General features: G+C 47.6%; 1 protein-coding gene across 2 annotated transcripts in view; it reads left to right on the top strand.

The window, feature by feature from the left end:
• The window catches only part of LOC144124619 (ATP-binding cassette subfamily C member 4-like), a 97,237-nt gene that overhangs the window by 10,908 nt on the left and 65,076 nt on the right, over window positions 1-21,253 (top strand). For both annotated transcript variants that reach the window (XM_077657419.1, XM_077657418.1), the window contains exon 2: window positions 18,800-18,910. Coding sequence is in view for 1 of the 2 variants with exons in the window: in XM_077657418.1 (XP_077513544.1) it covers window positions 18,800-18,910 (111 nt within the window). In the remaining variant the exon portion in view is untranslated. The remainder of the gene's footprint in view (window positions 1-18,799; window positions 18,911-21,253) is intronic.

Genomic DNA, 21,253 nt, shown 5'->3' with positions numbered 1-21,253 from the left:
AAAAGCATCCAGTGTTGCCATCCGTAGGGTCCGAAGCCTAACAAACACATTCTTTGGCGCGCGTTCCCAAACAACATGGTTGAACGACTCATTTGCATTTTGAGTTCGCCCATGCAGGCACTTCTCTAGGAGCTCAGCCTTCGATAGCTCCCTATAAATGGGTTTGATAGCCTCCAAGACAGATGCAGGCAAACTCTCCTTGTGGAAAAATGGCTTGCCCTCTGACTGACTTCTGTTGAAGGCACACCACGTATCAGGTCCCTTTGGGCAAAGTCCATGGCATGGGTCATCGTCTGTGGCCGATAAGTGGAAGAAGGTTGCCCAAACGGCCTTTCGCATTTCATCCAGGTTTCCTACATTTCTTCTGATGGCCAAACCATAGTACGTCTGGAGCTTGTCTATTACTGCATCAGTCAGTCGGCCTCGGCCCGAGAGGCTCTTTCCATCAGAGAGTTTTCCTGCTTTGTTTCCTTTTTTTAGCCTTCGTAACCTTGTGCCCATCCTTTTTTGCACGTGCCCTATGCACTCAACCTTGGATATTTCAACGGAATCACCATACGGCATTTGTGCCTTCACAGCCATAAAAGCCTTGCTGTCACCATCCCCAAGGTATTTGACGTATCGAACGCCGTGAAGCTCCTCACTCCTGCCGAAAATTTTCAGTGCTCCTGCGACTTCCATTCCACCGCTGGTGCCTTGGTAGTTACTTTGGCACACCTCTCTATGAAGGGGGTCACTGTTTGTACCCTTGATGCTGCACTTTGGACAACGTTTAGACAAAACCTCCACATCCAGCACTTTCCCAGAGTCTACACTGGTCGCAGAGACTATGCCGTTATTGGAAGTATGGCCTCGCTTCTGCCAGCTTCCATCAAGAGCAACTGCGATGTCTTTATCCCCCTCATTCAGCTGCACAGCTTCGTCAGCTGCCCTTTTCATCGACTCCTGAGCAGCAGCTTCGATGTGACCTAGAAGCTCTTGATTGTATTTCGCAAACTTTGTCGGCGGCTTAGGAAGGTTTAGCATAGCACAGAGTATATTTCCTGCAGCCATTCCCTTACCAATGGACCTCAAGGCATACACTAACCTGAGGTTGGCTTCATAGAGGCCAGAAGTAGTTTTCTTCGACGTCTCAAATCGTTGTGCGGCACTACACACTTCACAGTTCAAACTGTAAACGCTTGCAACACCTACCCATTTTGTCACAATTTCGATGAGCTCAACACTTCCACCGCACTCTCTGCACACACAAATCTGTGTAATTGCGGCACAAATGCCGTCCATGTCCATTAAGGCATATTGGCTGCTGCTCTGTAGCACATCCTCTTCCTGGAAGCACAGAGAAAATCTTGAAAGCTTCGATGTCGAGGAGCTGGCGCGTTCGGCGTTCGAGATCTCATTCGGTCGTGGACATCCTTTTGCTTTTTCACGATGAGCGTAGCGGTTGCCGTGAAATTCACGCCTGACGAAGGCCTTCTTTGCCCTGGGCATCTCAACTTATCAGCAGCAACCAACACCGGCACAATTTACAATACTGATCGAAAGGGATAGCACTCGGACGCAGCTGCATGAAGGTTGCAGAAACGTGGAAAAAACGTGCAAAGCGTCTCAGGATTGTCTTGGCTAAAAAAGAGGAGCTGTACAATAGTTGCCAGACAATTTTTTTATGTAGCTGATTTTAGACAAGTTTTGAAATCAGGTGGTGGACTTTTTGGTTGAAATAATTGACGTTAATCCTGAAAGGAGGCGTGGCCGCTCACTACTTGGTTTCGGAAAAAGCGTTTTTCAGCCGTAAATATGGCTTTCTGAGGAAAGTGCGATCATGGAATATGTGTAGAAAGAATTGAACTTCTAAAATTCCAAAAGAAAAAAAAACGATTTTTTCTAATTTTACCTTACCCTGTGCCCTTAACTGTTTCAATTAATACTGATTTGTAAAACAAAGCTTTTTCTGTACTACAAGTTTTATTCTTCGGACGGAAAACTACAGCTTTAGATTTTGTCACGTTTATTGAGAGGGAATTCATGTCTGGCCATTCTGCTAGTTTGTCCAGAATGCGATTAGCATGCATGCTTACATCATTGCGAGTATCACCCGGTATGAGGATTGTACTATCATCTGCATAAATTATAAAGCGGGCGAAAGTGTCAATAGTAACAATATCATTAATATATAGATTAAACAGCAGAGGGCTAAGGATACTGCATTGAGGGACACTGGTACTAACTGAACGTTGTGATGATTTAAAGTTACTAATCTGAACATATTGTTTTCGAGATGATAAATAAGATTGCATAAGAAGTAAGGCTTGTCCTCGTATCCCATATAATTCTAGCTTTTCAAAAAGATAGTTATGGTTAATTATGTCGAAAGACTTAGTAAAGTTGATAAAAATATCTAATACTAACATTCTGCTTTCAACATGACATATAAACATAAATAACATATAAACACATGAATGACATATAAACATAAATAATAAAGTAGTGTTTTCATGCGATGTATTCGTGACTTCTCTGTTTTATTGCGCGGAGCGAACTGAATACTGAAGCAGGGAATGAATATATAAAGCGCTGATGAAAGTGAACAGTCGGCATACCGAACCGCGTAACGATGACCGTTGTGAGGACTTATTCACGAAATCCGACTGCGTGGTTTTAACCATCAGTCAGTTAATTCTTAGCGCCTAATGGCATTGCAAAAGTTTCGGCTCACCTTCAGCGCTTATCATTACTCATTCTAGCGAAAATCCAGGCTGCAATTACTCGTTAGCATCCGTCAGCGTTACACTCCCGCAGGGTTAGGACGAGCATGAGCACTCAGTGAGCGATTTCTCCCTTGACTGATACGCAGTCCGCCTTGGGTGCTCCGATACACATATTAACACTGTGGAGACATGTTATGCGCTCGATACGTGACGTCACAGAAGATCAAAAAAGAGGAGAGAAAGAAATGTTTTGGCTTCGGTGCTGAGCTCCTATTACGACACTCATTTCCCCTTTTGAATCATTGGATTTGGGAATAAGTCTTAGCTTCTCGCAATTATTTTTCTTAAATGACTTCAGAAACCCGGAATAACCGTGATATGGACACTGTGAGCATTGAAAATACCGAAAATGAATTCCTTTTCCTCTGCGATGCACTGAGCTGAGCGAGGCTCTGATATTACAGAATATAGATGAGCCCGAAAGAGGACTGGTCACCGCTCCACAAAAGTACCGCGGGTGCTCTGATGTTACAGTGACGTTCACTGTGCGGTCGCCGCCGGAAGGGGATAACAGGAGACGTAGTTCCTGGCGCGTGTGTGTTCTGGGAAGGGCATCCGCCGACTGATTTGTGCGCAGAAGGGTGTTGCCCATCCTTCCTCATCCCGTTCCGGAACGCGGTTCTAACGAGACCATTGCATCACGCCTGAGACAAGTGGCTTAGAAACGCTGTGCTGCGCTCGCGTGCTTTTTCTTTTCACTTTTGGTTCTGCGGATTACTTGTCGGCTATTGAAGGAAGTGAACGGGGAGCAATGGCGGAATTCACAGCAGGCGGCTGTGAGTGGCGGCGTGGTTGGGAACCGGTTCATTGGAGTAGCAAGAACAAGTCAAGCAAGCACTCCACATTTATTATAGTAACATTACACGTGCACTCTAATCTGCTCTTGAACTGCAGTAAAGCTTTAAAGCTGCCACGGAACTAGAGGGCAGTGGGCTGCGGTTTCCCTGCAGACTCCGCAGAACTCATTCCAGCCTCCGGGTTGCTTTATCACGATCCATTTTGGACTGAAAATAGGCACGCTTTTTTGTAATTAAATTTTAAGCACTCTTACTATACTTGATTTGATTAAAATGCAGTTTGTGCCCAAGTTTGCTTTGCGTACACTTCCATCTGATCACCGCACCGAACATGAACAATCCAATAAAGCTAGGCAAAAAGACCACCGATCGCGTTATCTGATTGCATGCGGCGGCGGTAAATGCCGACTCGACCCATGCATCGTGTCCGTGGACGGCCGTCTGGTTAGTCGACCATTCAACTTGGATCCCCGACCCCTGTGGAACAAAGTTGCCTTTGAGAGGTCGACGGGACTTGATGCTTCCATGAAACATCACTAACTGTCGTTCTGTTGAACTGTCGTTGAGATTTGTTGCCGCTGAAAACGGACGCTTAGCTGAGGTATTAACAGACGAACCGACCGGGAAGTAGCACATAGCACGTGGCTGCAAAGTTGCCTTTACAATCCTGTCACATGCACTGACGTGGTAGCAGGTATGACGGAGCCGGTGAGGCCCACGTAGTCAGGCCGAACAGTCATGCCAGACACCGCGGAAATAGGTAACACATTTTGTAGTAAAATAACGGGTCCCGGTCATAAAGGCAGCTTCGCTGCTGTTTCCAAGTGTGTTAGCTGGTCCTTCATCAAGAGGTAATAAAAAAGTTTATTTCCCGGGCTCAGCCATGCGCTCAAGCCACGTCTCTACCGCTTCTTTCTCAGCATGCGATATACAGGGCAATCTCGTCCAGTGAAAATAATGGAATTCTTATGCGGGGAAAAATGGTGTTGAGGAAGGAGAAGGCGCCCTAACTGTCTTACTTCTCAATCGACACCTCGCCCACGCCCCGCGGGCAGGGAGGGTGGAGGGAGCGAAAGAAGGAAGAGCGAAAAACGGATCGTATAGGAGGACTCCAGATGAATTCCGATCGGCAACGACATCGCACAATGCACGGGCGTCTTGCATTTCGCCTCCATCGAAACGCTGCCGCCGTGGCCACATCCAAGGAATGAGACAACGCCTGTCTAACGGCGCAGTTTTTTCTGTGTGCAGCGGTACATTTGTTGTTATATCATCCACCCAAGTAGCACAGTGAGCGCGGCTTTGAGCTGCTACTCTCAAGGCCGTGGGGTCGATTGATATCACTGCGGGCGCATTTCCATGCCCATACAAAAATGTCCTATGGCCGGCTATAGAATTTTGGCCCAAATAGCTATAGACCTTTTCTATTTCTGTCTATAGCTGTATATAGAGGCTGTTATATTTTTCTATAGAGAGCTTAAGACGGTTGTATGGTTCCAAAGCTATAGCTTTAGTGGCATAGATTTTTCAATAGCTGGCAATAAGCACCTCTGTGGGGGCTTATAGACGTTCATAAAAGGCCACAGACGGACATAGCTTTTTTCCACAGACGCACATAGGACGTTTTTGTATGGGTGGAGGCAAAGTGAAAAAACCTCCGTATTCTGAGATTTCGATGCATGGTATAAAAAACCCCGGAGATCGAGATTAAAGCGCAGCCCTTGACTACGGTCCCTCTCATAAATCAGTTTTGCGTCAGCACGCGAAAATCTCAGCGATGAGACCATGCCCCGCGACCGCTGTTTCGGGCGCTCGCATCGACGTCCTGTGCTGGCCCAACTGGCTGGCTTAAGCCAGCTTGACGGCAGGTCGCGTTTCCAAGCTAAATAATATTTGGGTGGTGGCAGTGCCTTTCGATGGCGCACAAAGCCACTAGAATGATTTGCTGGCACCCGAACTTGGCAGGCGGCACGTATCAGTCACTGGTTTCATTTGCACCCGCATGTGTGGCGGCGAAATCTCTATTTGGCCCTCTCTTCCTTTCAATATTTTCCTTCTTTTTCGTCTTTCCAGGGGTGTAGTGCGTACAACCGGACAGGGTTAGAATGCATTTTTGAAGCGCGAAATTACAGAGGACGTACTAAACAGACACATGCAGGGCAAACGCTGATCCTCAGCGTTGAGCGTTCGTCTTACGTGCGTTTCTTTCCTACGTACTAACTTTGAGCTGAAAACATGCATTCGAATTACGAAGACCAATCTCGTTTATATATAAAAAAGTTCTTCTTTCTACTCTAACCGGATGGATGCTTCGTTAACCTCCTTGTCTTCTCTGGTTTGATGTCTCTGTCTCTCTAAAGAACTTAATTATATGTTCTTGCTGCAGGTAAAATGGCACTGGTAACCAACACTGATGGGTATAAAGACCGGAAATACTCCGTTGCATATTGAGAAACAAAAGTGCCGATTCGCGTAAAAGTATTGTGTATTTTTTTATCACAAAACAGATGAATATGGTCGACAGTTGCTTTCGATTTATACAAGCCCCGAACGGCTGCATAGTCTCTAGAAGAAGAGAGAAAATGTCAAAAGTAGCATTTTTCTGATAGGTGATTGAACTTGGAGAAGCGGCACTTATGTCAATAAGTATAATCTTATCAGCTGCCTAATGCTGTTCGAGTGAGGGGTCTTGTTGTCCGTTTGGTCAGTGTTATCGTACGGAATCGCTACAGTAACGGCTCATCGAATATATCCCTCATTTTGTGCGTTACTGCTGATTTTATCTGCGAAGTCACTTTCTGAGAGCACCAGCGCGTGCGCTAGTCGCTGTCTGGCGATGTGAGGTTCTGCTGAGGACAAGCAGCGCTTGTGAAGCCATATTTAGACCTCATTTTTAGCTCGGTTCAGTAAACTTGCTGGCTATACCGTTTGTTGGGCAGCCATGTCGTCATCAAGCGAGTTAAAATGGGATGAAGTACAAATGATTTCTGCAGCATTCATCTAAAAAGTCTGTGCGTGTGTGGGGATGTTAAAACGCGAAAAGTCATTATATCCGACGTGGCATACTAATGTTCGTTATATCCCCTCCCCCCATAAAAAAATACTATTGACGCACGGGTTTCCTTGCGAACTCGGCTGGTGATGACGACGCTTATAGTTTATATTTCGCCCTTTGCTAGCTTACAAAGCTCCTTTTTTCACTGAAAGTAGGGACATTGTTGTTAAAGTGCAGTTATCATTCGTACAGAAAACTTGCTTATGCCCATTGGTCAGAAACACCACTGCAAGGAACGAGGGACAGAGGACGAAGGTGACACAGGGCAGTACTCGCAACAAAAACCGTTTATTGCTGGAAGAAAAGAGCTTATATACTTGATCCACCTTTGCAGGCTGGGCGGGGATAATCGCTTACTAAAAGTTACAAAGAATAAGTTCAAGAGAACAGAAATTCCCCCATTGTACAAGTTCAACAAGCGGACATGTGGTCACCGTCAACGCCAAGCTAGAAATCCACAATCCACGGAAGGCTTGCTGCCGCAATCATGGTCACCTTTGCGGGTGTGAAAGACTTCCGAGATTTCCCAAGCTAACTTGTCAAGGCGGCAAAGCAAATTCTTAGCGTCAGAAAACAGAGGCGTGAACTTCTTTCAAGAGCTTTAGCTCTCACTAATCACTTTTCGTGATTTCGTGGGGTCTGCTACCACCCTGAGATGACAGCGCCATCTGTGGCAGCGACTAGAAAACAGCACATCTCGCATTGAGACTTGTAGCGCTATCTACAATAGCATTGTAGAAACATCCACCTGCCGCGTGCAAACGATGACGTCACGGTCCAATATGGTGGATAGAGGTGTATTTATGGGAGCATAGAGTTTCTTACTATTAACTTGAGGGAAAGCTGGCGGCACTGCACCTGAACCTCCATCGGCACGCAAAGCATCAAGGGGCGATGAGCTGCTTTGTGCGGGGCAGTAGGTTTTTTTCAGGAACACTGAGTGGCGTTGCTGAGATGTCCCAATCCGTATCCCCGGCGCACTCCGCGCGCAGACGACTTCAGCGTAAAAGTAGTGTGCAAAAGCCATAGTAGCGAAATCGCAACAGCACACGACGCCAATAAAAGTTTTTTGTTTCCGAAATGCTGTGGATAAACCTTTTAAAACGTTGAAGCGAAAACATTTTTTTTTTTCAAAAACATATTTGTGTAAAAAGTGCGCCTGTTAGGCACGAAATATTGGCTTTTGTGGTCTGCAATGCTTGGCCAATAAGAGAGCAAGCCATTGGTTATTTTTAGGAAATTTGCATTTACATGCTTTTCTGCTCGTTTGTTACGATTTATAGACAGAATATTGAATGACAGGACATTCTTAATTATCGATCAACGTTTGTTTTTTCATTATTTTTGGGCCAAAGGTTGTAGTTCTGCAGCTCTCCGCCCCATGATGCTTAGAGCGCCCATGGTGGTACAGGTGGTCTCGAGGAAGCTCCATGCAAACTCCCATAGGCGGGGCGCGAGCTTTCCCTTTAGTTAATAGTAAGAAACTATGTATGGGAGTATGACGTCAGTGGAAGGAATGGGGGCATAGTTTCGAATTCCTGAATCCAAGATGGCGGCATTAAATTTGGTTGTGCCCTCCCATTCCTTTCCGCCGTCACCCCTGTCACCCCGTAAACGGTCCCGTTACGGGACCGCTATATATGTGTACAGTCGTTCCGCTATATATACTCCACAACAAGGGGCACCAATCCGGGACAGTTGTATACGGAATTTAGTAGGCAAATAAAACCCCATGGGCTGTGGTATAGACACAAAACCACAATTAAATAATAGGTAAACATCGTATACATGCAGTTACTAATTGAAGCATTACCATATCGCACCGCAAGCCGAGTTCTAGGCCCACCTTCACCACCCAGACGAAGCGAATTCCGTTTGGGACGTATCTTAATTGAGGAGGTGTAACTCGACAACGGGCGCATTGTAATTTCTGTGATAGATGGCGCTAGGCGCCGATTGCTCCGCTAGGCGGCGTGCGTGCACGCGTAGCCGAGCATGGTCGCAATCCACCCCGTTGAAAGGGGACGCTCTTATGCTCCATCCATCCATCCGTAATGAGCCGTCTCCCTCTGGAGCTCCTCTCAGATGCGCTCTTTTCGCCGATACGTTCAATACCACAGTGTGTTTGAAGAAGGACATGGATGTACTTCCATTTAATCTCACTCATATCAATACTAGTAAACCAAGCAGCTAACGATCGTTACTTCAACGTCTTCCAGACGGTGGCGGCCTTTTTTTTTTATTTTTTTGCAAACGCTTGTATACAGCATAGTACGCTGACAGGTGAGAGTTTCGCGGGTCATTCATGGACAAAAAATGCTCTTGCAGTTGCACATCGATACAGCGGCTCACCTGGACGATGCAATAAAGGCTAAATGAAAACGGGACCTTGTAGACCACTCCTAGCTTAAAAGGAACATAACTTGTCCTGTGCTACAGCCCACAACGCTGCACTCGTGATACACCATTGGTTTCCACTCGTCTGCATGGTAGGGAAAACCCTTCCGAATTTTTTGGCGCCGAAAAAAAAGCCCGTGAAACAGCCTGTGCAGGTATCGTATAACAAAATTCCTAAAGAATTTCGTATTCGGATAGGTGACCACCATGGCTGCATGAAGACTGCGTATGTGCATTTCATACTCGGCATTGTCCGCAAACATGAATATGGTGTTGGAATTTGTGGGGGAATTTTTGTCTTGTTTTTATTCTTTGCATCTTTTAAGCGAACATCCCGTCCAGCATGCGCGTGTGGGTCAAGTACATAAAGTGCTTTCTTCCAGAAGTTTTTCGTTGCCTCGTTCGTTAGTCCTTCGCTCTTTGCTCTAGTTTTATTTAGCAATGAACATGTACCAACTAGTACAACTCGTGGTCCGATTTCAATAAGTCCTCAATGTCCCTGTAAGAGGTGACCACGCTTCTAAAAAGTAACAAGAAAAAGGGCACACTCAATTTTTCTTCTGTTAAGTATAGAATTGAAGTCGAAAGACGTACAAAGAACAAACTTCATAACTTGTGAGCAGGAGTCACCGTTTCGTGCCCCGTGCCTTTGCGAAGCGGCAATATCACAGACAGTGCAGAGCTAGTGTAAATGACTGTCAGTACATCAGTCAGGTGGCACACACGCTACCTGTTTTCTAACGACCGCTATCAGCTATGCGCACTAGTGGCCGTGGCTATAGTGCCCAAATTGGGGGCGTGTTCAGGGATATTTTCAGCATGTAAGCTGATGGGACGGGGAAAAGGCACTTCGAAGCAGCGCGCTGTGGGCTGCGCTGCCTGTGGTCACGTGGTGCAGCGGGCCATAGGAGCGAATGCATTAAGGGGCGATAGATTGCTACGTCGAAAGAGGCATTGCGCAGTTGAGCGCATACCCGCCGAAAGTTTCGGCCAGCGAAGAAGACGATAAACACTTACGTGTTTTGTGTTTGAACCTTTTTGTTTCATTACGGTTTACTGCGAAAAGGTGATGGCTATTTTTCAGAGACGCCATTGGCAAAACGATACCTCATGCTGCGTCATGATGTGCCTCAAACCATTTTGTTTTTGGAATGCGCGATCATTCAGTAAAAAAAAAAATCTGGAGGAATTTGTGATGCGTTTAGTAGTTTCTTTCAAGGGTATGACGATATCGGACTCTAGAGAGGTCAGTGCTTACCACAGTAGTGATACACATATTACGGTTTATAACCGAGGCCAATTTCTGACCTAGGCAGCTTATTTCGGCAGATTATTACCATCTTAATACCACTGGCATCTTTCCACCTTTGAGGCAAAACTTCATTCCAGTGAGTAGGGGAAACCCGTTCGATGCTATCCTTTAGAGAGAACCTTAGTAACAGTCATCTTCCTCAGGTTCATTCCTCCCAAACAGCTTCGCGTGAAACAGAAGCGTTTGAAAACTGATTTTAAAACAGCCGGTTAAAACTGCGGTAACTCATTCAGTACGTGTGCGGATTTCTTTCCCGAAAATGAGGTGGTTCAAATTGCATTTTCGGCCTTTTCATCGACTTCGGATTTCCCACCCCTCGATATCAAAAGCTATGTTTAGTTGCGGAGCTGTTGCGCCAACGGCGCAGCGCTAGGCGCCATACAGATCTGACCAACCGTTTAAAAGTGACGGAGGCTGAGGGCCCATCTTTTGCCCCGTTGGACGGTGCGCGTGTAATGACAGGCGTAGTAGAATGGTGCCACGACCATGCGATCTTGTGATTTCCATTACACGAGCATAGCGCGTACCCTTATAACAGCGCGCTTCAGGTCGCCGTCAGCCGCCTCCAGCACGACCTGGTCGTGGTCTCCTCACAGATTACTCCTTTTCATTTCTATGTCGGCTGGCAGCTGTTGATGCAGAGGGCCGGGTTATCTAAAAGGGCCACAAATAAAGGCTGCTCGTAAAAGCAGAGTTATCTTTATCTCCGGGCGTGGCCGTCTGCTGCGCAGAATGTGCTGCCTGGTGATTCCTCGCTTTCAGGTTATCTTGCCTATCTGACCCTACTGCGTGGGGGCTAATGCTGGCCGCTGTTTGTAGCTCCAGCCTTTATCTCAAACGAGGCGCCATCAAACAGATAAGGTCTTTGACGTCGTGAGGCCTTCTGTACCGCCACTGAGATAAAGGGCGTCCGTCTTGGAAAGGAACCGAAGTGCGTGACCTCTAACGGAAGGAAACACGCCACAGCCATAGCCGGGCCAACCATTGTAGTGGGAACCTCCGAAAGGAGAACGGCACTGCGTATTGCGATTTTTTTTTTCGGATTAAGTCGTAAAGGCGTCTTGTCTGGCAGACACCTTCTGCAGAATCTCTCTGTAACGAGTGCATTGACCGCAAGGGGAACGTCGTACCTGTAGTCGTTTCGGTTCTTGCTTGCGGCCTACGTGTTTTCCATGAGCACTAAAATAGCAGTGCAACGTGACAGTATCCGGGCGCATCTGATAAAACTTGCACCTAGTAGCCAGGATGTCGACGCAGAGTGTTATGTATTTCTTTCCCATCCGTTCAAAAAGATGCAGTTCCGGTTCACAGGTAGGTCATAAGGTTCCGGCCCCAAGCGTAGACATTGCACGAGTAACTCGCGGGGCACGTATGCTGTCGCGTAACGTGCGTGATAAAGACATCTGAGAGTGTAACTGAAATGAGTGTCAATGGTATGAAGACCGAAAATGCTGCGCGGACACTATGCCAACTGATGCGCAACGCAGCTGGCCCATGATAATTGCGTTGCATGGCCGCTATGAGGCAGCTCAAACAACGCTGGTGCATGTGTGCGGGCTTGCAATTTTTTTTTGTAGCGAAAGCTACATTGGCCACGAACTCGCAGTTTCGCCGTGCTCGCATTCCCACCGCGGTCGCACCGCAGCACGTGACCAACCACGTGATTGGTCACGTGACCAACCGCGTGACAACAACTAGCCAGGCAGCCAGACTAACCTGGACTTGCAGTCAAGAATAACCAAGGCTAACCAAGCTATGCCTTGGCTTTCGCTACAACCTGGCATAGCCGAGCTAAGCCACTGCCAATTTTTTTACATTGCTTGTTCAAAGGCAGCGGTTAGCTACTCCTGGGCGCTGAAGTGTGCTCTATGGGTCCTTGAGATTAGATCGTACGGTGCCTCTGCTGCATGTGCGCCCATCGTGTCGCTGCCTTTAGTTGCGCTCAAGACCTTGCGCACGCACTCCCCAAATTCGCTACAAATTTTCTGTGGCCGAACAGTGGTGCAACAAATGGTGATCTACAGGGTGCGATGTGAGCGAGGCTGTGAGGCTGAAATAGTTGGTGCGAAGTGGTGACGTCACTTTGTCGAACACTGACTATGGGCATTGCTTAGGCTGTCCCAGTAAATGTGGTCGCTATAAATAATATCACGTTAGTGATACGATTGAAAAATCATCTTTTTTATTTTACTTTTGTTCATGTTCGCGCCAAAACAATGTTTCTTTTTTTTAATTCACTTTCACTACATCACCCTACATTTCGGTTGTCTTGAGCCCGAATTGAAGTAGAAGCAGTTGGTGTGAGTGCACACGTTTGGGCTTCGGTCCTCTTTTGCTACAGTTACCATTTTAAAGGGCAAAATATAAAGATACGCGGCTTTTAAGTTGAATAGCTCTAGCACGTGCATTCACTTTCATGAATAAAATAATAAGCATTTATTTCGAAAACAAAGCGATGCGCAGCTTCCTTTTATCAAGATTGGCATCCAACCAAACCCAAAGGAAAGTTATAAAGCTTCCACAGAAACTTCGTAGTTAACGAAAAATAGGTAGTGGTCCGGGGATGTAACCCGGGACCAGGGCTTCACCGGAGCAGTTTTTTTGTTTATTTTGAACGCAGTTTGCAAGTTTTCTATTTGTTGTCGTTGCTCAACAGATGTGTATTTATACTTTTGTAAAATTATTTTGTTGATGCTGGTGAAATAAGCCGCCGCGGTCTCAGGTTATGGTTCTGTCTGCTGACCCGAAATACGCGGTTTCGATGGAGGCGAAATTCTAGAGGCCCGTGTGTTGTGCGATGTCACTGCACGTGAAAGAACCCCAGGTGGTCGAAGTTATTCGAGTCCCCTTGTAGCCTGAGTCGCTTTGGGGCGTATAAAACCCATAATCTATGATGTTTTATTAATATACCGCTTTATTTTTTCTTTTATGTTTATTATAATAACCCACTCCCCTTCACATTTCTCTGGCGACTGAGCGCATATGAAATAAATAAAAAAATTGGTTAAACTGATATTTGCTTACGTCAAGGTTCTCGCCCTGAAATACCGAAGCTGATGCCTGGGCCCGGCCCCTTCCTGCATGATTCCTCTTTCGGTGTGCCCAGCCTTTAGTATAAATGGAAGCAGACTTTATCCTCGCCTATTTTCCTAGGCAGCAGCGTGTGTAGGGAAATTTGGCCATAATTATGGGGTGCACTGAGTGGTGTACAGCAGCGGCGAGAGTAGCAGTTTGTAGTAGTAGTAGGCGAGAGTAGTAGTAGACGGCGTGACCTTCGTACCACTCAAGCCTTTGCAAATGGAAATTTTTCTTTTTAATTTTCATGGCCAGGTTTTCTTGTCGCGGTATCGCCTCACGAAAACGTTTCTAGATAAGTGCTGAAAAGCAGGGCACCTACCTGAACTTACTATGCGGCGTAAAAAACTTCGAACCATACCAGTATTTGGAGGCATGAGAGTTCGCGACAGCAAAGGTTTCATATTTTTTGGATTGTTAGCTGTCGTAAATGCTGACATTGCTGATCCGAAATGGCTATATTTCTGCTCTGTTGCTGCTCATGAACAAACATAAGCTGTTCCATAGTTGGTCCAGAATGCATTTTTTTCCTGCCTCATGGGGTTGCCCCGAACCATATCTTGGCTTCGATAACCCGTGAGCGGCTCCATAGGCCTGCCATTGGCGACACAGGCGACATCTCTTGATTCGCCCGGTTCAATTTCACGGCCACGGAGGGAGTGCTTCGTGGGCCGAACATTTGTAAGCGCTAAACGAGTGAATGAAAGATGACGAACGCGGTTTAGCCACTAGCAGATGCTATGTGCTCCAGCACCCGATCTTCGGCTCCTTGAGCTTTGGGCACAACGTCCCCAGGCAGAGGTAGACGCCAGCCGACACCCGGGATCCACGACGGCTCAGCTCCGCTACCGTCAGCTGACAGCTTCCGCCTTTCGCGCCAACGCTGGTCGGCGTGGTGCTCTGCGCTGGGTCCAAACACGGATAAAGCCTTGATTTGGAGAACTTTCCGAGGAATGGAAGCCAGTGGACGCTCCCCTGACCTGGCTTCCAGCGCGCGCCTCGCATCGGGAGAAGCCCCGGATGTATTTGCGTTTGACATGGAGCAGGCTTTATTTCTCAGCTACGATACGCAACCCCATATGGTCTCCGCCCCATTCACGTTCCCGCCGAATGCAGAAGCACTTTTGTCTGCTCATGACATCTCCGGGATGCAGTCTTTGTTTGGTGAATTTATCACTGCAATAGATCAAGCAAAACTAAAGACTGCCCCTGGTCCTGACGGCGTGACGTATGAGGTATTTAAAAACCTAGAGGGAGCTACCTTGGAAGCTATCCTCGGTCATTAAACACTGCGTGGTAGTACGGAGAGGTATCCGAGCAATGGCTGCAAGCAGCTATCATCGCCATGCCAAAGCCCGGAAAACCTCATGATAACATATTCATTCTTCGCCCCAATTTCTCGACCGTCTACTCTGTGGAAATGGTTGGAACGCATGTTGGCTAATCGTCTGCAATGATGGCTAGACGTAAATCACTGGTACCATCCGTCACAGATTGGCTTTCGCCCTCACCTGGGTGCAGAGGACGGCTAAGGTCACTTATACTCTATGATTGTGATCGGTGCCAGATCGTCCCGTATCTTTACAGTTCTTGGCATGGATGTGCACAAGGCATATGACCCTATCAGTCATGCTGCCCTGATTGAAGTGCTACACTGGATCCACTTACCCGCCAACGTCTGAACCTTTCCTCTCGCCTTTCATACATCTCGTGAATTCGTCATTCGCATCAGCAAAGAAAATGTGGGATTCTTTCGGCCACCATTGGCATGCGCTTGGGAGATGCTGCGGGCCTGCACGCACTCATTTATGCGCGTGACATTACAGTCTGATCTGTTCATCTATCTCCAAACTCAGGCCTCAAGTTTACAGCTCGCTCTGACAATTACAGATCAAAGGTGTTCTTTTGCAGGACTCACGTTGTCGCCCCAAAAGACGGCTCTACTTCCAATCGCGAACGCACGTGGCCGCCGTGCGTTTAACAGCCACCCCTATCAGCCTTTACCTGAACGGAAATATAATTGCAGTCGTCACTTCACTCCGAGCCCTCGGCCTTGACCTGCATGGTTCCGCCTCCCCTCAAGCCCCTGGCTTCGCACAGCAGGCCAGAAGGTGTCCCAAATGGTGCATCTCATCCGCCGCATTTCTCAGAAGTCGGGTGGTGCCGCGTACGCCATCGCCTGTCTCCTCATACGTTCTGTGCTACAGACAAGATTGATATAACAAACCCAATTTCAGCACATGACATGCGCAGAATGGGATCGCTTGGAATTTATCAATCGAGCAGCAATGCGTGTTATCACGGACCTCCCACAAATTACCCCAATTCTCGACCTCCGGGCCGAGGCGGCAAATAAACACGCTTGAGGAACTGATTCACCAGCGTCGCCAAGCACGGGGCATAAAATGCCTTAATATTGCTGAAGCCGCACATTTCGCAAAGTATATGGAAGACGGCTCTGTGATGCCTATCGCTTCCTAATCGTCACTACCACCGTGAGTTTACCAGCAAGTTAGAGGCAATCGCCCTATGACTCGCATACACTCACGACCCGTTGCCCACCTGAGTGAGTCTAGTGTGGAGTCGGATGGCGTCTCGTCTACGACTGAAACCTCACTATTGTGACACGTGGCGTATGTCGATGCTAGTGCTAGTGCAGATCACGTGACCACGGCTGTCGCTTCCCCCTGAATTCCAACATGCACATACGCTTGCTCCCCTGCCTGGCCGCCGACACAGGCCGAGATGTTGCCCATTCGGGACGCATTAAGCATCCCCTGTCCAATCTTGCCACCGAATAGCCACCTTGACACCCTCACAGACTCCCCAGGGTACGGAAGTAATTTTCCCTTACGGTATGTGTACGATGAATTCGTTGAGATGCCCACCCAACACAAGCTTTGGTGGATGGAGGAAGTCACGAATGAGGTCGTCCACGTCTCCTTCAAGCGGCCCCAGCCTCTCCGGAGACAATATTACTCCAAGAAAAAGAAAACCTTCAGCGCGACACGCGACTACTTCTCCTACCGTGTGGCACCGACCTCTCTGGCGGCATTGCGGGCTGAGAAGAGGTCTTGCTTCGGAGGTTAAGCCTCCGTGTCGCCCTCACCTCAGCGGTAACATGGTCGTGGCCGGCACAGTATCATGCCCTTTTCGGTAACTCCTGCCCCTTCTGTCCCGCTCCTGTCTGCGAGGCGGACACAAAACACTTGCTTTGGACCTGCTCCTTTTTTGCGTGCTATCCGGCAGAAACACCTTTCTCCGGTGCGGACCGCCCCCAGGTCGTCCACCGTATCTAGAAGAATGGATTTTTGGGCTGCACCACCGGACGTTAATGGACTTCCTTGGATAATCCAGTGTGTATATATATTTGTAAATATTTATTTATACCAGAAGGCGTACTCTCGCAATAATAAAGAAAGAGAGTGCGTATACCATGTACAACATGCAGTGCCAAGTGCAATTGCGATGGTCAAGTTTTCTGGGGCATCGGGACACGAAGGGGCTTAGTTTGCGCCGGCGCTGCTTTAATTCGTGTCAGAAACTGTGGTACGGTAAAGCGCATTACAGAGACATCTGTTGAGGGCTTGTTTCCTGCTCTTGTGACGTCGATATCGTGCGCTCTAAACATGATTCAGCCTACTTAGGAGTAAAAAGGGAGCAGGCTGTCCTATAGACCTCTCCCTTTTTTGAGCAGGGTGTGCTGCTGAAGTCGCGGATTACATTTCCATAGCTAAATATGCAGAATGCTTACTTTTTGCAAATTATAGCAACTTGATGCAGTTAGCATTGGAAAGAGGCTTTTACACTCGTCACCGGAGGTCTTGAGGGTAGCAAATGGAGGAGATTGAAACCTGTGTTGAAATTTCTGTAAGTGCTTGAACTTCGCATGTTTCGAAGAGAAAATTTGTTTCCGTTGCGAACCGTAAGTATTCTATATTTTTAGAGATGAAATTTTACCCCATACCCTGCCCCTTAAAGGGAGTGCACCAGAGGACAGCTTACTCCATTTTACTCCTATATAGGCTACATCATGTTTACTGCAAATAGCAGCGCCTTGCTAATTGGTTAGCATGTAGGAGCGTCACGCATGACGTCAATTCAGCCCGCTGCGCTGCTTGGAAAGCACGCACTCAAGTCGCGCTGAGTCGGCCGAACATAGTGCCATCACGCGTGACAGCAAAGTGGCGTCACGCACACTACACAAAAGAAGGCAGATAGTGAAACAGTATTACATTCAGTACTGCATGCAGTTGTTACTTAATTTCGCGTTACATGGTAGCAGCTGTGCTTTGAGATTTTTTTGCTTTATATCGCTCAGAAAAAAAAATCAAACTTTTGGAAAGGTTAGGCTCAATGTTGGGCCTCATGCAGGTGCACCGTGCTTTCCGTATGATGTTCGTTCTAGTTTGCCTAGAATGGGCGCTAAAAGCTTTGCATGGTTGAAAATGTTCGCAATGAAAAAGAAATTGTGAGCCAGTATGCTCAATGGTCAATAAAATCTCGTCAGATACTACTGGTAATAGACATGTCGTCAGTAGCCTGGGTTGAAAACCCGACTGCTCTTTTCTGTGGTAATATTCGCTGTTATTTTGAGTCGCTTTTAATATTTTTATTACCAGACCACATTTCTGCTGAATGCAGTACCAGAGGACATGAGTAAACTCTCTTTTGGTATCTTACGAACAAAGCAAGAGAACAGAAAACAATTGGCTGTGGTTTAGCTCTGGGTAGAGGTACCAAAAGCGGCGGGCCATTCCTGCGAAGGCTGCAACGCCGCTTCTGTACCGTGGCTGTTGTCCCCCTTGCCCCCGCATAAGGTACCCGTCGCCGCTGAATGGGACGACTTGCTACGGACAGGATATAATTGAGGGGCTTTACCGACGATGTGTCCCCATCCCAGTCTGGAGACGCCAGTTCGTATGGCCTCATGTGTTTTGTCGCCCCCTCCTGCGGGCTCCGAGTGACGACGCCGGTAGACGAGACGCTGACGCGACGCCGAACAAACGCAGCGGCTCGCCTCCCGCTACGCCGAACCGTATGTCTATACACACTGCGACAGCCCCTCTCCCTCTGCTACGCATGCGCACAACTGGCGAGGCGAGCGGCGTCTGCTCCACGACGAGCGCAACAGCGGTGTGACGTCATGCCAGATGGCGCGCTAGGCAACGGCTCAAGGTCAGTGCGACCATGGCCGAGGTGCAACCACGGCGAAAGTGCGACCTTGCTGAAGAGGCGAAGCGGCTGGCGTAGTGTAGCTCTCGCTACAAAAAAGCCTGAAGGGAGGGTCATACGTGTCTTTTTCTCGAATTTGTGTGCTGGTTGACGGCGACCCCGTCTATCATGCATTCCCTGACTGACGCAATGTTTACTCCGAATACACTTTTCCGTGCAGCTGGGTGACGCCCCTGTTCCGCAAGGGCTACCGACGCACTCTGCAAGTGGAGGACCTGTACGCCTGTCCTAAGTGGGAGCGTTCCGAGAGGAAGGCCGACCGACTGCAGGCGTGAGTAGGCGCTGCTCGGGCGCTTTTGTTTGGCCTTTCTGCGCAAGGAGTGAGCTCAGAATCAGCTTTGCTGCAGCGGAAGACGAGTTTTTATATGAACACTATTGAGTAGCCTCCAGAGCTTGGCAGCTGAAGGTTAGAATAAAAAGTAAAAGTGAGGCAACCGCGACATTTTCTGCGGACACCTTAACCGTGGCTGAACCGGGACAAAGCGAGTGGAGAACTGAGGAAAGAAAAAAGTTCACGTACATTGGGGAGCGGTGCAACTGGGCGGTGCTTCGGAGCACAATGTCGCCGCAGATCATGCGCTAGCACAGCGCCGACGACTCTGCGAGAATCTGAAATGTGCGGGCATGCTGTATGCATGAGAGGCTGTACTACAAAGGGAGGCTCCAGGAAACAACCGTATATAGTGGATGTCACGTGTAACGTAAGCCAGTGGTTAAAAAAGCTGAATTCTGTGAGAACAGACCTCCTGCGGTGCTGATACCGCCTAGAAAAATGATCAGTGCTTCTAACTGATGATAATAGAAATAATCAGCATTGTAAATGTTGAACGTGATGGGGATAGGTGCAAAGTTGCAATTAGAAATTTGTGAAGCACCAAAAAAGAATAAAGTTTTCTTTTTTTTTACACGAAGTAGCTGTCATGCCCGACAGGTTTTTCCGCACAAGTGCGCGCGAAACTCGAAATTCCAGTTCCAGAAACTCGAAATTGGGGTGCAGTCTGGAAGACGCACAGAAAAAGACTAGTCTAGAACCGGGCAATATATTCCCGCCCCTGCCTTTTCATCACACTGGGAGGCGTCAGTAGCTATCGTTAAACTAATAGGTATGCTTTGTAAATGGTAACTTCTTATAATCCATTTCAAATGCTGGGTGGTAAATGCTTAGCGTTTTTCGGGAAAATGTCATCATAGACAATTAATACAGAGGATCCGCTGTTTTTGTCGGAAGGATGTTATACAAAATAACATTTAAAGGACCAAGCAAAAAGTTCGTACCATAACTAGCTGCGGGGTATGAAATCTAAGCCAGTGGACTCCAAAAAAGGAAGTCGGCTGGCAACAAAAAACAGACAAGGAGCGGTTTAAATCTGATTCATATATTCTTAGGTACGTTTGAAAAGTTGGGAATTGAAATCTAGATAATAAAGGAGGAATACGGGGTTCAACATAAAGCACGTTATTGGCCACAAATTTGGGGAGGCCAACGCTCAACCGAAGCGCTTCCATGGGGGATCCACTGCGTTTGAGGATTCGCCTATCATAGGCCTACATAGGTCAAACGGGTCAATGCGTCAACGACCGTATGAGGCATCACCGCACTTCGCTGCAGCCAGGCAACACAGCAAATCTTCCAAGACATTGCAACCACTGTAAAGACTGCACCCCTCTGTTCCATAATGTCAACATCATCGGCCGCGGCAAAACACAGATAGAACGAGAAATCTTAGAAGCTTTTAAAATCAAGCAGTTAGGAACTGAATGCGTCAGCGACAGCTCTGTCAGGTTCACGGCAAAAGAATACACTTTCATGAATGGGACATAGGTTGCCACATGTTTCTTCGCTCGCTTAATCAGTTTTGTGTTTGCTGTTTTGATAGCGTTTGTGGTGCTCACGCGCATGTGCGCCCTGTTCTGATGTTGGCGAAGTAAAGAATTTTCAGTTGTGTTCCAGCGTTGTCCTGTGTACTTCTCCTCCTTGTGAATGCGTCCTTTTCGCTGGTTTTCCTTCATACCTTCACATCATCTCTGCATCATTAATACTTTGAACATTATCTGAATTAGTGGACTGACGAAGTGGAGAAATAGCAGTAACTTGTTTCTGGGGCTGAAACAGCGCGGGCATGGAATGTTGGGTCATTAAAGAAGGCATGGCTGACATGGCAGAAGTCGTTCCAATTTGCATGGCTTGGGTAATCTGCGCTGCTAGAGCACTAGATATGCACTCTGTGACAGTGTACACTATCCTGTCAACCTTCTTAGCCATAGAGGCTTCCACAGCCGTCACTATTGCCTGCGAGATAGACGAATCTAGTGTCACTCCTGAACGGACTGACACACCTGAATAGCCGTGAGCTCTCTCTTTAATTTCTGATATTGCCTCGCGCCGCGAACAGCGTTTCGGGTCGGTTATGTCTAGAATTTGCACTTCATGATCCCGATAAGGAGAATCCGTGGAATTTGCAGCGTTAGGTCCACCACAAAGGCAACACTTCTCGTTTTTGATCAGAGCATAAACTTGATGGATGGTCATTGCCGCATTTGCAACACCGCAAGGTGAACTTGCAGCCACGAGCACTATATGGCCATATCGTCAGCAATTGCTGCACTGCAGTGG

Source organism: Amblyomma americanum, chromosome 3 (assembly GCF_052857255.1).
Source record: "Amblyomma americanum isolate KBUSLIRL-KWMA chromosome 3, ASM5285725v1, whole genome shotgun sequence".
In the NCBI taxonomy this organism is placed as follows: domain Eukaryota; kingdom Metazoa; phylum Arthropoda; class Arachnida; order Ixodida; family Ixodidae; genus Amblyomma; species Amblyomma americanum.
Note: the sequence above shows the minus strand (reverse complement) of the source record. Positions and strands in the feature narration are given on the sequence as shown.